General features: G+C 38.2%; 4 protein-coding genes across 9 annotated transcripts in view; 1 reads left to right on the top strand and 3 right to left on the bottom strand.

Moving 5' to 3' along the window:
* LOC131427673 (ankycorbin) overlaps positions 1–16,112 on the bottom strand; it is a 60,666-nt gene that overhangs the window by 15,336 nt on the left and 29,218 nt on the right. The gene's annotated exons all lie outside the window — the stretch shown is intronic.
* On the bottom strand, positions 9,978–10,912 carry LOC131427675 (larval cuticle protein LCP-17-like). The gene has a single exon (XM_058591075.1). The coding sequence runs from the start codon at positions 10,558–10,560 to the stop codon at positions 10,192–10,194; it is 369 nt and encodes a 122-aa protein (XP_058447058.1). The 5' UTR covers positions 10,561–10,912; the 3' UTR covers positions 9,978–10,191.
* LOC131427674 (endocuticle structural glycoprotein SgAbd-8-like) lies at positions 13,088–14,084 on the bottom strand. Its single transcript, XM_058591074.1, has one exon. The coding sequence runs from the start codon at positions 13,684–13,686 to the stop codon at positions 13,312–13,314; it is 375 nt and encodes a 124-aa protein (XP_058447057.1). The 5' UTR covers positions 13,687–14,084; the 3' UTR covers positions 13,088–13,311.
* Positions 14,487–14,959, top strand: LOC131427676 (endocuticle structural glycoprotein SgAbd-4-like). Its single transcript, XM_058591076.1, has one exon. It carries the CDS (start codon positions 14,527–14,529, stop codon positions 14,893–14,895), a length of 369 nt encoding a protein of 122 aa, XP_058447059.1. The 5' UTR covers positions 14,487–14,526; the 3' UTR covers positions 14,896–14,959.

Raw genomic sequence — 16,112 nt, forward strand, 5'->3', positions numbered from 1 at the left:
AGTGCTGAGCAGGAGAGTGCAAAGGCACATTGAAGAAGAAGAGTGCAAAGGCACACAGAAGCAGGAGAGTGCAAAAGCACACCGGTGCGAAGGCACTTCGGTGCAGAAGCATATCGGTGCGGAGCACAAGGAAGAAGGAGACAAGACAACTCGGTCTTTCCACTGCCATACAACACGCAGGTATACACCGGTGACCTGCGCTGGTTACAGCTGGCGAAGACAAAAGTAAATCGGAAATCGAGTGGTGCTGGATGTCAGGTAGCAGTAGCATCACATCCAACAATCAGCAACCAACAAGAACATCTAGAGCAACGAGGATCTACACGGCAGTGCAACGGAGATAGACAACAATTTCAAGGTAGAAGTTTTTTTTCCTTTTAATTGAGTACTGTGTAGTGTTGGTTTCATTTTTTATTTTAAAGTTTGATTAAAAATTTTAATGTGATGGATGAATCCATGGACGTAAATCCTAGCATGAATCCTATACCCCCACGAACGAAAAAATATCAGGAGAGCTCTTCTGGGCCTTGGATAGTCTTTTTTAGACGTATATCAAAGCCATTAAACATTTACCAAATTTCTAAAGGTTTGACATCACGATACTCTTCAATCAAAGAGATCATAAAAGTAAATAACGATAAAATTCGTGTTGTGGTAAATAATTTGAAACACGCGAATGATATTGTCTCTTCGGAACATTTCATTAAAGAGTATAAAGTTTACATACCCTCCAAAGATGTCGAAATTGACGGTGTTGTTACCGAAGCGAGTCTTTCGGTAGATGATTTACTCAAGCATGGTGTTGGTCGTTTCAAGAACTCTATGCTTGAGGGTGTGAAAATACTGGAGTGCAAACAACTGTACTCAGTAGTTTATGAAGAGGGAAAAAAAGTTTATCGCCCATCAGACTCGTTTCGAGTGACATTTGCCGGATCTGCGTTGCCGTCCCATGTCTATGTCGATAAAATTCGCCTCCCTGTTCGGCTTTTTGTTCCAAATGTAATGAATTGTACGAACTGCAAAAAATTCGGACACACAGCTACTTACTGTAGCAATAAACCAAAATGTATTAAGTGTGAAGGACCTCATAAAGATAATGATTGCAACAAGGAAATTGAAAAATGTATTTATTGTGGGGAAAGTCCTCATGAGGATATTTCAGTATGCACTGCATTTAAAATGCACAAAGACAAAATTAAGCTTTCTTTAAAAGCACGGCCTAAGCGCACATATGCAGAAATGCTTAAAACGGTCATTGATGTCCCCCCTTTGGAAACCGAAAACGGGTTTTCAAATCTAGAGGAAACAGAGGACTCTGACTCTGACGAAAATAGTGAAGGTAATTCGTTTATCACTACCCAAGGGTCAGTTAAGAGAAAGAAGTCTTCTTCCAAATTACCAAAAAAGACACCTAAAGTTTCATCTTCAAAAAAAGATCCCCGTGTTAAACAAAAAAAGTCAAAACCAAAGACTGTGCCTCCTGGTTTGTCAAATTCACAAACCAATCCTGGATCTAGCACAGAAAAAGGTAATAATCCTGTGGGCTCCATTTCACAGCCACCAACAGGATTACTGAAGTTTTCGGAAATTGTTGAATGGATTTTCTCAGCATTCAATATATCTGAACCCTTAAAGACCCTCATAATGGTATTCCTTCCAATAGCTAGAAATTTTTTGAAGCAGTTATCAGCTCAATGGCCAATTGTCTCAGGTTTTGTATCTTTTGATGGATAATTTATCACCCGCCGCAAATGATACAATCACTGTCCTGCAGTGGAATTGTCGAAGCATCATGCCAAAACTTGATTCATTTAAAATTTTATTGCATAGTGAAAAATGTGATGTATTTGCTTTATGCGAAACATGGCTTACTTCAAACATAGCTTTAAATTTTAATGATTTTAACATTATACGTCTCGATAGAGACTCTCCGTATGGTGGAGTGCTTTTGGGAATTAAGAAATGCTGTTCCTTTTATAGATTAAACATCCCTTCAACTTCTAGTATAGAAGTTGTTGCTTGCCAAATAAACATTAAAGGCAAAGATATTTGCATAGCTTCGGTTTATATTCCTCCAAAAGCACAAGTTGGACAGCGACAGCTTAATGAAATGGTTGAAGCCCTTCCTGCTCCACGATTGATTCTGGGGGATTTAAATTCGCACGGAATGATGTGGGGTTCCGTTTACAATGATAGCAGATCATCTTTAATACAAAACATTTGTGACAATTTTAGCATGACGGTATTAAATATGGGTAGCATGACACGGATCCCAAGACCTCCTGCACGCCCAAGTGCATTAGATCTATCTCTTTGCTCAACATCAATTCGACTAGATTGCACCTGGAAAATATTGCCTGATTTACACAGTAGCGATCATTTACCAATCATCATCTCAATTAGCTGTAACAAATGTATTGCTAATTCAGCTAGTATTCCATATGATTTGACAAAAAATATCGACTGGATTAAATACCAAAGTAGAATCTCTAGTAGAGGCAGCAGAACAATCCCAAACTAAACGCTTTCCTGGGCCAACGACTAACAGAAGGCCTCCTAACCCCTGGTGGGACAAAGAGTGCTCAGAGGCTAAACTCGCAAAACAAAATGCTTGCAAGACGTTTCTAAAACGGGGAGGAGGAACTCCTCAGAATTTTGAAAAACTTATGGTTTTAGAAACCAAGTACAGACGAATGAGGAATCGTAACGTGGGCAATGAGAGTGATGAATACTCGAACCGATGGATATTTGACTTTGCTAGGAAAGTTTGCCCAGATTCTGTTCCTACGCAAAGCATTATACGGGAATCTCCTCCAAATAATGGTTTTATTAATAACCCATTTTCAATGATGGAATTTTCTATAGCACTCTTGTCTTGTAACAATAACGCCCCTGGGTTGGACAGAATTAAATTCAACTTGGTGAAGAATCTGCCCGACCTCGCAAAAAGACGTTTGTTGGAATTGTTCAACAAGTTTCTTGAGCAAAATATTGTTCCGCCTGACTGGAGACAAGTGAAAGTTATCGCCATTCAAAAGCCGGGGAAACCAGCTTCCAATCACAACTCATATAGACCCATTGCGATGTTGTCCTGCATCAGACGAATGATTGCCTTGCATTACTTTCGTCTGACATCCAAATTGCCTTCGCTCAAAAGCAACAAATGGCATCTGTATTTTTAGGCATTAAAGGAGCATTTGATTCAGTTTCCATTGATGTTCTTTCAGACAAGCTCCACCAACATGGACTTCCAGCGGTTATAAATAATTATTTGCACAATCTTTTGTCAGAGAAGTGCATGTATTTTTCACATGGCGATTTGGCAACATTCAGAATTAGCTACATGGGTCTCCCGCAAGGCTCATGCCTCAGTCCGCTCCTCTATAATTTTTACGTGAATGACATTGACAGCTGTCTAGTAACCCCATGTACACTAAGGCAATTGGCAGATGATGGCGTGGTTTCAGTTACTGGGCCCAAAGCTATTGATCTGCATAAACCATTGCAAGATACCTTAGATAACTTGTCCGTTTGGGCTGTTCATCTTGGTATCGAATTCTCTGCGGAGAAAACAGAGTTAGTCGTCTTTTCAAGAAAGCATGATACCGCGCAGCTTCAGCTCCATATGATGGGAAGAATGATCCAACAGGTTTTAACTTTTAAATACCTCGGGGTGTGGTTCGATTCCAAATGCACGTGGGGAGGACACATTAGGTATCTGATAACGAAATGCCAACAAAGAGTAAATTTTCTTCGAACAATAATAGGATCTTGGTGGGGTTCTCATCCGCAAGATCTAATAAAATTGTATCAAACAACGATACTTTCAGTGATGGAATATGGATGCGTTTGTTTTCGTTCCGCTGCAAACTCTCATTTTATCAAACTTGAGCGAATTCAGTACCGTTGTTTGCGAATTGCCATAGGCTGCATGCACTCGACACATACAATGAGTCTTGAAGTTCTGGCGGGAGTTCTTCCATTAAAAGATCGATTTTGGGAGCTTTCATCACGCCTGCTAATAAGATGTGAGGTGCTGAATCCCATGGTAATCAATAATTTCGAACGACTAGTCGAGCTTCGATCTCAAACAAAATTTATGACAGTATATTTTAACCATATGTCACAGGAAATCAACCCTTCAAGATATATTCCTATCCGTGTCAGCATCCTAAGTGCCCCTGACTCAACTTTATTTTTCGATACATCCATGCAGCGTGAAGTGCGTGGAATCCCGGATCATCTACGCTCGACGGAAATCCCAAAAATATTTTCAAGTAAGTTCAGGCATATTGACTCTGAGAAAATGTTTTACACGGACGGATCGCGAATTGAAGAAGCGACAGGGTTTGGTATGTTCAACATTAATGTTTCGGCCTCATTTAGGCTTCAAGAACCTGCATCTGTTTATATAGCAGAGCTAGCAGCAGTTCATTATAGTTTGAGTGTAATCGTCACATTATCTCCAAACCATTATTTCCTCTTCACAGATAGTCTGAGTGCAATTGAAGCCATTCGCTCAATCGCTGCTGGCAAAAATGAACCGTTTTTCTTGGGTAAAATAAAACAGTGTCTGAACGACATATTGAATAATAATTATCTAATCACTATAGTCTGGGTCCCGGCTCATTGCTCCATTCCAGGCAATGAAAGAGCCGATAATTTAGCCAAACGTGGTGCTATTGAGGGTGAAATTTATGAGCGACCGATTGCTTTCAACGAATTCTATAGTTCGTCTCGCCAAAGAACACTTGCCAGCTGGCAAGCATCTTGGGATAGAGATGATCTGGGTCGGTGGATGCACTCAATTATTCCGAAAATATCGACAAAGGCATGGTTCAGGGGACTGGATGTGAGTAGGGATTTCATTCGTGTGATGTCCAGACTCATGTCCAATCACTACACGTTAGATGCACATCTCCTTCGAATTGGGCTCTCCGAGACTAATCATTGTGCTTGCGGAGAAGGTTATCGGGATATTGATCATGTCGTTTGGACATGCGTGGAGTATCGTGATGTCAGATCTCAACTAATAAATTCTTTGCGTACCCAAGGTAAACTATCCAATATCCCAGTTCGAGACATTCTTGCTTGTCGTGACCTTTCATACATGAAACTTATTTATCATTTCATAAAGAAAATTGGAGTTTCAATTTAATAAAGGCCCCTTTTAAGACTTAGTTCTGATCCAGCTGCGTCCATGAGTTCAACCAATAGCTAAATTAGAATAAAAATTATGTAATGATACAAACAAACTCGAAACAGTTTATGAAATTATCAACAAAATGTCTGAAAATAACAGCTTATTTTATAATTTATAGAAGTTAATCGTTTGGTTCAAATAATATTTCCGAGTAGATTTCATAATTAATGACGAGTTACCTAAGATGATATTTAAGCTATAAGAGAATATATTTTAATAAATTCAAAACGTTGTGACTATGTTAGAATTAAATTAGGATAAGAATATTATGTAAAAGTGATGCTACGGCGAAGAAAAACTTATGTAAACTGCCTTAAGAAATAAACGTATTTATGGAGAAAAAAAGAAATAATTGCAGTTATTTTCTTGTCAAACTCGTATCGAAAATATAAATTATATAGTCCACAAACCGAAAGTCGTCATCTTGGATTTTATGAATTCTAAAACTATAAATTATTGATATCCAATCGCCAAGCGTGGGAAAAAGTATCTATAGTAACTCCAAAAATTAATGAAAAATAGCAAAATATTATTCACTTGAGTACTATCATTCTATAATTTTCATTGCCTGTTTTTACAAAAATGGTCTCTGGTTAGGTGAATATCGCAAAAAGAAAAAAAAGACATAAACGTAATGTTCTCCAATTACAATTTTTTTGTTGTGAAAACGACTTACTTTACTATGGGGCACCTTTTCAAAATTTACCCCCTGAAAGAGTGATAAGTTTTTGATCGTAAATATTTTTTGTTGTATCCAACGAATCAACATTTGATCACAATGTTATGATAACATTTTCAGTATAGTGACGTAATCTCAAATAGTTCAAAATTAAACTTTTCTAAAATGTTTGGTATCAACGAGTATCAAAGAGGAAAACACATGGTGATTGTTTGCCTTTCTCGTATTTTGAAAGCTCATAGATCAGTGATCTATGTAAGGATTTATATAATCTAACTACCAATAGAATCACAATAATTAGTGCTACAGATCATCATTGAGAATTGGTTGAATTTTCTCTATTTCGTACCAAAAGCATGAGATTTATCAAAATGGAAGTAGACAAAGTTTGCACCGTCACTAACACATTCAATTACGACTCACGCAATGCGAAAATGAAAGTATTGACATATCTTTATACTAGTATGGGTGTCGATTGGAAATATGCCGTGCGAAACAGAGTTGCCGCGTATACAGATAAATCTGTATTTTTATTATAAAGAACTGTACTGGTTATTTCATAATATTTACATGTGTTTCAGAATGTAACTAATCTGAACTTTAGTTTAGGTGCATCGTTTCAAATTCTAGTAGTGAAAAAGGGGAATACTTGCATAATTCATGCAATTGTGTGTTAAGGTTAAGGTTAGTGTTAAGGAACATACCAGTTGTTTTTGTATTCACGACATCAGACCAGAGCATTTTGATTATAAATTGATCGTCGTTAGTGTCTGTTTTACTAGCAAACAAAACGTGTCACAAGTCCACTGCGCTCAATCCCGGAAAATATTCAGTATATCGGTTTTGAACGATACGCTTTGTGCGATAATACGTACAATTCATGCGGGGAAGTTTTGCGCGCCATACTTTGGCACTGAGTTTCATCTTAATGCTTGTTCATACCAAACATTTTAGAAAATATCAATTTTGAGTTATCTCATATCAATGAAAATTTTATCATGAGTTACAGATCATATTTTGATGGTCCGGAGAAAAACTAACGTTGCAGCGTTAAATACAGCAAAAGATATCCACGAGTAAGTTCTGCACAATCTTGTACAGAGTGAATTTTAAAAAGGCGCCCCATAGTAAAGTAAGACATATTCACACAAAAAATTCCCGGAATCACGTTTTCAGAATCCGTCTCTATCGTCACACACTTTCTACTAATAAAATACCCAACCCAACGTTTTCCTTATTTTTTTAGTTGCTTTGGAGAGGTTTTATAGTTACAAAATTAAAATTGCCTTAAAATTGACATTAGTAAAACACCCCCTTCCCCAACCTTAGGTTTTGTGATATTTATTTCATACAATAATAAAGAAAAAATTTTCCTACGCTCGATTACTGATGACTTGACAATTCGTTATTCGATCATAATCGCTTTTCCCAAGCTAACAGTAAAATTGCTGCTGAGAAGTTCGGTAACAATTAAAAGTTAACAACGAGATTCTCAGTAATTATTATTTTGCCGAAATGATAACCGATCTCTCGGCTGTGCAAATCTCGGCATTTCTTTGCTGAGATCCAGCAATAAAATTTAAGTGTGTACATCGTTGTTTTATTTGACTTCTGACAAATCAGCACTGAGAGGCACCGTAGATCATCGCTTATCACAATTGCTAGTTTCTTGTGAGGTTATTAGGTTTTTTATCGTCACTGCTAACCTCAATCGGATGAAAACATTTTGACAGTTCAGCAGTACTGTTTGTAAACAGAGATTTTTTTGTTTATCTGTTGACAAGTTGGATGAGACAATTTACGGTCCATGTTGCCTAAATAGAATTTTTGTACATTTTTTTTTATTTAAAAGATATTTTATTCAGGCCTATTTGCGTACAAGCTTTACGTGGCCGATTTAGCTGAGTTTTTAAATAAAAGATTTTTTTTTGTATTGGATCTCGTTGTCACCCTTTTTCTAGGGGGAGAGGAGCTTCCATTTTCCTCCTGCGAGGATAGAGGGGCACATCGTTCGTGGTTCGTCTCGTCATCCATTGCCGCATCGGTGGTATTGTTGTTGATTTCGTTGCTGGTTGCTGTAGATGCGCTTTGTTGTACATTGTTTGCAGTTGCTGGTTGGTTGGATGGTAAGCTGTTAACTGCAGCTGGTATACTTTGTTCTATAGGGGATACGTTGGATGGTTTCGTTGAAGAGGATGCTTCACTGTTGTTGGTGACTGTCACAGGTGTACTGGGGTTGCTTGGGGTTGGTGTGAAGGAAGCACCGTTGTCCTTTGGTATAGTTGTCTCCTTGTCCGGGTTATCACATGGCTTACCGTAGTGAACAGCTTTTTGGCAATATTGACATGTGGCCATCTGATTGTCATAGGTAACAAGTGATTTGCACGGTATTCTTGTATCCTGACCGAATGTCACATAAGAAGGTATAGGCCTCCTCAAGCGCATGCGTAACAAACGTACGCCATTTAGAATACCGGGGAAAAAATTCCTCCACTTTTCATCTTCGATAGAGAGAATCTCTCCGTATTGGGACATAGTTTTGCGAATATAAGAACCGTTGACGCTTGAGGGAAGATCATGCACACGCACTTCTATAGCACTATCTTCCATATATACTGGAATGTTGTACTTGATATTTTCATGCTCCACATAGTGCACTTTATTATTGTCTTTAGCGAATTGAATTGCATCCAACTCTTTATAGAACTGGATATAAACAACATTATTGGTCTTATTGCATTGGAGTAAATGCACACGTTTAATGTCAAGATTCATTTGCTCCTTAAGCAAACCTTCAAGTTCTCGTATCGAAGGTCGAATTTTGCACTGTCTGAAGTCAACAATAATTGTATTCTTTCGTACCGAAGGTAGCTTCTGTTCGTTTGGTTCACTCATTTTCGAGGTCTATTGTTCACTACACAATACTGTACTTGGTTTCTTCTGTCCCCAACGTAAGCGGTTTTGTTTGTCGACTGACTTGGATGAGATGTAAACCCGAACTGTTTTTGTACATTTGTTCACGATTAGATACGGTTTGCTTTTGAGATTTAATAAATAAAAGTGACTAGTTGCAAAGTGTAGAGATGATTGTTTATAATGTGTTCTTCGATTATTTTTAAGCTTGTTTGTAAACAGTATCGCTGAACTGTCAAGGATGAATGCTTGTTCATTTGTGACGTCACGATAAAATTTTAAGCTCTTTTTTGGCACTAGCTCGTAATTAGGTTTTACACGATCAGACACAAATGAACTGCCGATGAATCAAGTTCATCTTTGACAGCTGCCGTGTGTTTTGTTTTGCGACTGCAAAAAGTGTCTGTTCCACAGTGAAAAGAACTAAAAAGATTGCCCTGTATGCGTTTCCAGCATCAAGGAGCGATATTTGTATAAATCTTTTTAGTGTGAGACGACTTGAAATTTTTAAATTCAAATGATGTACCTCTGAAGAAGTTCATTAGGTTCATAAAATCTACGTGAACTGTTATACCTTATGATAAAAAAAGAACCGAAATTTTCATTTCAAAATTCCCACGCATGTCCAATCGGTAAACTTTTATTCTCTCAATGTTGGTAACACTTTTATACACATCCTGTCAAATTTTGACGCATATCGTTCGATTAGTTTTTGTTTGGCGTCTATACAAAGAAGTTGAAAAATTTTCGTGTGGCGATTTTTATAATGGATGAAAATTTAGAACACTTGCTCATGACCCTTTTGAAAATCAACCCAAATTGTTAAAATCAATACCCGAATGGCAATGCATATTTCATCCTAAATGAAAAAATTGATTTCTGTCAATTTATGTACTAGAAGGTCTCGTAAATCTCAGATACGACTTAGCCGCTGACAGTACAGCTAGTATACAAGAGAATAAATAGTTGGCATTGTCGAGATATTCGACAGCTCTCACAAAAAAAAAAATAACAAAATAATAAATTTCAACCTTGATCAGTTGATTGAAAGAACTTGACAAAGGAAAACATTACAAATTGTTGATGATTAGTTTGTTTTCTAGTAGACATCTTGTGATTTGATTATAATAAATTTTAATTATAACATCAATAATAACTACAACTGTGTACTTGTAGAGTGAGTGAAAATTTTCTGTTGATGTACGTACAAACAAGTTTGCTTCCTAGAACAATCCTGCTTTTTGATGTTTGGCAAAATTACACGACCACTATAATCAGATACACACGAGCACAGGAATTAAGAATAAACGTCAATACAAACAATTGTAAACATTTTATTTCAGCGCAAAACCCGCAGGAATTATTTCAGTCTATTCAATTTTCATGAACACAATTTCTACTGAACAGGAGAGGGTGCCACCGGGAGATGAGCTCCCTCCGGATGGAATCCGTTCTCATCGGCGGTATACTTCAGATCGATCTGCGTTCCATCGGGTGACTTGTACGAGTAGCTTCCGGTTTGGACAAGCGCCTGAGCATTTTCGGTTCCACTGCCGTCGGCTTTCTGCACCTGGACACTCTTCAGCGATCCTTGGTTTTGAGCTTTGATTCCATTCCCGGTTTCGTACGAGTATTGGAAGCTTCCGTCCGGTTGAATATCCGAGTTTTCACTTATGATCGGTGCTGAGCTATCGGAAGAGGATCCTTGTGGGGCCGCCAAGGAAACGGCAATCAGAACAGCAAATAATGCTAAGAATTTGTTCATTTTTGATTTCGTTTTGGAATCTACTGAACTGAAGTATGGAGAAAATGATACTATGGCAATGATACTTCGAGATTTCGGTTTTATAGTGTAGATCCTATGCCCGAATATGCGGCACTACTCGTATGCGATTACTCAACAGACACGGTGAATGGTGATTATCACCAGCGGGCGACACACGGCGAAAGATGGAAATGAACTTGGCCATCAGCATCACTTCACGCCTTCGGTAGCCAAGGATGCAAATGCGGTCAGGTTAGACACCGGAGTGGTTATGGCATATTTGCACCGATGCAATACTGATGGGTGATAATTGGTATGTGCAATTGATTCCATTGTCGCACAATCCGAAATACATAACTGCACACTGAATGTAGTCTTTCAGGTTGAAAATCAAAAGTTTATTTATTGAATAGCTCAAATCAATATCATAGCGCAACAGAATAACGTAGTATTGCTATCAAGCCAAGACAAATTATGTGATAACTACTGAACGTCGACCGGACAGTGATCATAAACGCAATACCATTAGATCACAGTTCGGTCAACCGTGAGCACCAACTGGTTCGGGGTGTCGTGTGAAATTGCGATCATTTCAAGTTAAAATACTCTCGTGTGCTTCCTCAACGAATTGGCTAACGGCTGCTGTTTCAATGTTTGCCTTTTCATCCGACAATCTATCGAACCGGCTGTGACAGTTTCAGCTTCAGTTCCACGCTACGAACTTGAGCGAAGCAGTTATTTCACGTGTTTGTTCCACTTGTTAAATGAACGCTAGGAACTCTTTCCGTCTATCTCACTGGACTGGACTATGGCAAAGTGGTCGATGTAAACTGCGAAGATGAAGGTCTTTTCCCTGAATAATCGCCGTGCACGTTTTCGAATGATTGTAGCAATGTTCTGGATGATTACAATTTTCCGTGACCGGTGAGGATTATCATACTCAATTGAGTGGCGTGGGTTTGTGCGTTTGAAGGGTGATTGGTGAAATTGTTGTTTCTAAAGCATCATACAAATTTGATTCGATTATTAAAATGCCACTTACTGAACGATCTAGCTATGCGTAGTAACGTTATTCCACGATCAAAATTGAAATTGTGTGACCACCCGAGCGTAGTCAAACATCAAAACTAGAGCAAATCGAAATCTAATCATGATAGCAACATAACATTGAAATCTTAATTTGATTTCAGCTTATCAATTTTTCAATTGATATCACATTATGTTATCTTTTTGCAGTTGCTTTTGAAAAAAAAACTTGCGAGGCAAAAATTTTGTTAAATTTCAAAAATGATTATTCAAAAGCAACAACTTAATAAATGCATCAGAACAGGTCTAATTTCATAAGGCGATGTAAAAATGCAAAAGTAAATTTCAATGAAACAATTATTCCTTCAATACTATGTTGCGTTTTACAAAATTGCTTCGATATCCTGTGGCATTTGTCTGGAATCATGGCCGTGATCAATGAAAAGATGTTTGTCAACACTTTCGCAGCTTTTACACCAATGCACCCAAACCTCCATATAATGTAAATGAGCCGGAAATGATTTTCCTTGTATGCAAAAACCTCTTTTTACGAAGTAGGTTCGTAAAAAAAGTTTACGTTATTTGGGATTTGGTTCGTGAAAAAAGATTACGTAATTTGGGATTTTTTTCGTAAAAAGAGTTACGTAAAAAGAGTTACGTAAAAAGAGTTACGTAAAAAGAGGTAACGTAAAAAAGTTTACGTAAACGAAGGTTTGGTTGTAATCCTCCTTATTTTTGCTTGTGAGATTATTGTTGTAGAACCACACAGATGGAGGACATTGGATAGGTTGGCGATCATTACTGCCACGTTTATCTGAAGAGGGTTCATTTACTTTACCGATCTCCTAGCATACTGAGCCTTCACCGGATCCGCCCAAAAAGGCCTAATTCTCTTTCGAGGACGAATAGCGGGTTGAGCATTCTCATCTCGCTTCAATATTTATTTTTATTGTGAATAAATCACGAGATATGTTTTCGTGAATGAGTTTTCTGAACAGACTAAGGGCATATTCTGGAGTGTTCTAGTTCTAGATGCATAATTTATGTCAGTTTAAAAATTTAAATCTAGAAATTACAACAAAATAAACTGGTAGCCGCAGCAGCGTTTTATCTGTGTTTCAAATATAGAAAAAAATGGAACGGCAGCGTATACCAGTTTTAAATTCGACAGTAGAACTGGTCGAATAAATAAAACTAAAACGGCTTGCTGGGGATTCGTTTGTTTCAGTTTCAGTTATATTATAGACCACCCATATGAATCTTGCAGCTGCTGAATTTGCTCTTAACCAATTTAATTTTGTTTATAATCAAAGTATCCTTAAAAAATCCCGTTCAAACATTCTCAAGGTTACTCTATGCAAGAATCAATTCGATTTTAAATAGTTGATTGTGAGATTACCAAGAAATCAGTCTTTATCAACGTAATCAACAATTAGTCTTTGTATAACTTTTCCTCACAAGAGTCAATTCCAACTAGATTGAAATTTGCGTTTAATTGATTACTCATATGAATTTGAAGTGCCCGAACAAAAAGGTTTTTATTATTTACATTTATTTGTTATATTACATTTTCTCATTGGTTTAGTAGGTAGGTTCCGAAAGTTACAGAACAAATTTGTCGTATGCTTAGCATTCGCCTAATATTAAGTTATCTAATAGTCTTTTTTTGAATACATGCATTTCCTAAACTGCTTTGAATATTTTATATATTCTTAGTTACTATTATTAAGAAGACGGAACGGCAGGTGCCACCGGCAAGTGGGCTCCCTCTGGATGGAATCCGGTTTCATCGGCAGTGTACTTCAGATCGATCTGAGTTCCATCGGGGGACGGGTAGGAAAAGCTACCGGTTTGAACGACGACTTGAGCCTGCTCGGTTCCAGTTCCGTCGGCTTTCGGCACCTGAACAGTTTTCAGCGAACCCTCAGCTTGCTCTTTAATTCCATTGCCGGCCTCGAAGGCGTACTGAAAACTTCCGTCTGGTTGAAGATTAGAGTTTTCACTAACGATTGGAACCGGTGTAACGTTGGACGAAGATCCTTGTGGTGCTGCATAAGCTACAGTAAACAGGACGCACGATACGGTGACCAGATTATTCATTTTGGTTCGAGTTCACAGAGATTGCTTGGAACGTGCTGGACTAGTGGACGCACAAGTTGTTTCTATAAGGTGGCATGATCTTTTGGTACACTTTTATAGTGTGAAGAATTTATTGATTGGATGAATACCAAGAAACGTTTGAATACTGATAAAAACTATTATCACCATGACCAACTAATAAAGATGAACTTGGTGATCATTTCACACCTCGACCTTGTCACGGGCGTGGAAACTACGTAAAAGAAAAGAAGAGCCAGGGTATTCATTCTGAAGCGAAACTCGGTATTTGTTTCTGCCGTCTATTATTATCATTGTAGAGGAAAATTACTTAGCAAGAGCCAACAATCCGTTCAGGTCAGGATCCAAACTAGCGAGACTAACTCCTAATACTCTGAACAACCGGCTCGAGAAACTACGTTTGTCCAGCGAGTATAACATGAGAATATAAAAAATATGAAAAAATTTCCACGTTTATTGATACAGTATGATGTTGTTATAACATATCAACTTTAACCTAATAATTTCTTAATTATCGCTACGGAACTGCGAAAATTAAATTTTGTTATATTTTATAATAAGCTAGGAAATTAACACCTTTTCATTCTTCACATTTGGTGTTAGGAGAGATAGATTTGCAGTTTTTTCGTCGATCAATGCTGTTGCAACCAACGGCGCTGCAAGTTGGAAAGACCATAACCTTTTCGAATGATTAACACCTGAAGCAGTTGGCAGTTTTGGTAGGGCAACTTCTTATAAAACCAGTCTGTCTTCTACAAAGAAACGAGTGCGTTTTAGTCTTCCATATCAGTTGGATCCATCGAAAACTAAATTCTAGTCAAAATGAAAATAACTGTCGGAGTTTTAGCATTTCTGCTGGCGGCTAGTGTTTCGGCCGCACCACAAGGATCACCCACTACTCCGATTCCAATAGTGTCCGAATCAGCCAGTCGCTCCCCGGACGGATCGTTTAGTTACGCTTATGAAACCGGTAACGGAATCAAGGTTGATGATCAGGGTGAACTCAAAGTATTACAAGTGGAAAAGGAAGATGGTACGGGAACGGTAGAGGGGGTGGTGTCGGTGCAACGTGGAAGCTACTCATACACCGCTCCCGATGGAACCCCCATCAGTGTCCAGTGGACGGCAGACGAAAATGGTTTCAAAGCCCAAGGAGATCATCTGCCGGTGGCACCCAGTCCTAGTTCCTAAGCCGGTTGTAATTTTGAAATAGGTGGGAGTGGAAGAGAAATTGGTAATAATGGTGGTAATAAAATGTGTGTTTTTTAGTGATTCATGTGTTTTACTTGCTTAGGTAAAAATCTAACCTTTCTTTCATTTGCCCTGAATGTGTTTCCAGCATCAAGGAGCGATATAGGTATGAATCTGTTTAGTGTGAGGCGACTTGCAATTTTTACATTCGAACGATGAACCTCTGATGAACTTTTGAACTGTAAACAAGTACACGTCGACTGTCAAAAAAAGTTCATTCTGTTCATTTTTGTGGGGTTATGTCATGTTCGTGCAAAACCTAATTGAATAACCATGACAAGTAATTTGAAGTCTCGCTTGCTTCGTTTCAAGCGACAATGAATCAGTCCGTTTCTCTGTCTCAGCCGGCGACAGTGAACAAGTTCGAATGAATAGGCATGAACATCAGCTCGATGACAGGAAATGATTCCGACCGGTACAATAACCATAAGGTGTCGGTTTCCATTTGAGTTTGCAGTTATCGCCAGGAAGTGTGAATGTATAATTTTCGAATTTTTGGTATGCATTGAGACGTATTCCAAAGTATTAGAAATAAAAATTGGAGTATAAAGCAATAAATTTAAGTACATTCTGTGTTTGGCCGTGTTTACCATTCAATTATTATCTTGAGCCAACTGAATATTCACTAGGAGTTCATTTGATGGACAGTCTCTCAGTAAATTGAAAGATATGTTTGTTATTTCAAGGGAGAAACTGACGTCGGTTCAGCTGAGTTTCAATTAAGGGTGCAACAGATGAATAACTGAGTGCTGTGAATCCAGTGTGTCATGTCGTTTTGGCTTGATGCCAAACCTAACCCAGTTTACACCCTAACTGCTGTCAAACTGTTTGTTTGAAGCTAGTTTCGAACCTAGTTTCAACGTTGTTGAACTCAAAATCGAGTCAGTTTCGAACCTGTTTTTTATATCAGGTTTGCTCAAACCCCCGTTACTAAGTGCGAACCCAATACAGTGTCGTGAATAGTGTTTGTTTGATGAAAGTACCCTGTGTCAGCTTCAGTTTTCTCAAGCGAAAACGACATCAGTGAACGGTGCATGATTGAATGTGAGGTATGGCACAGACCACAGTCAACTGATCGGCTGTGTATAGTCGATTTCAATTGAATGAAATTAAATGAAACTTCACGGCACTGGTCACATCGTGATCAAGCAGTGACA

Source organism: Malaya genurostris, chromosome 2, assembly GCF_030247185.1.
Source record: "Malaya genurostris strain Urasoe2022 chromosome 2, Malgen_1.1, whole genome shotgun sequence".
NCBI classification, from domain to species: domain Eukaryota; kingdom Metazoa; phylum Arthropoda; class Insecta; order Diptera; family Culicidae; genus Malaya; species Malaya genurostris.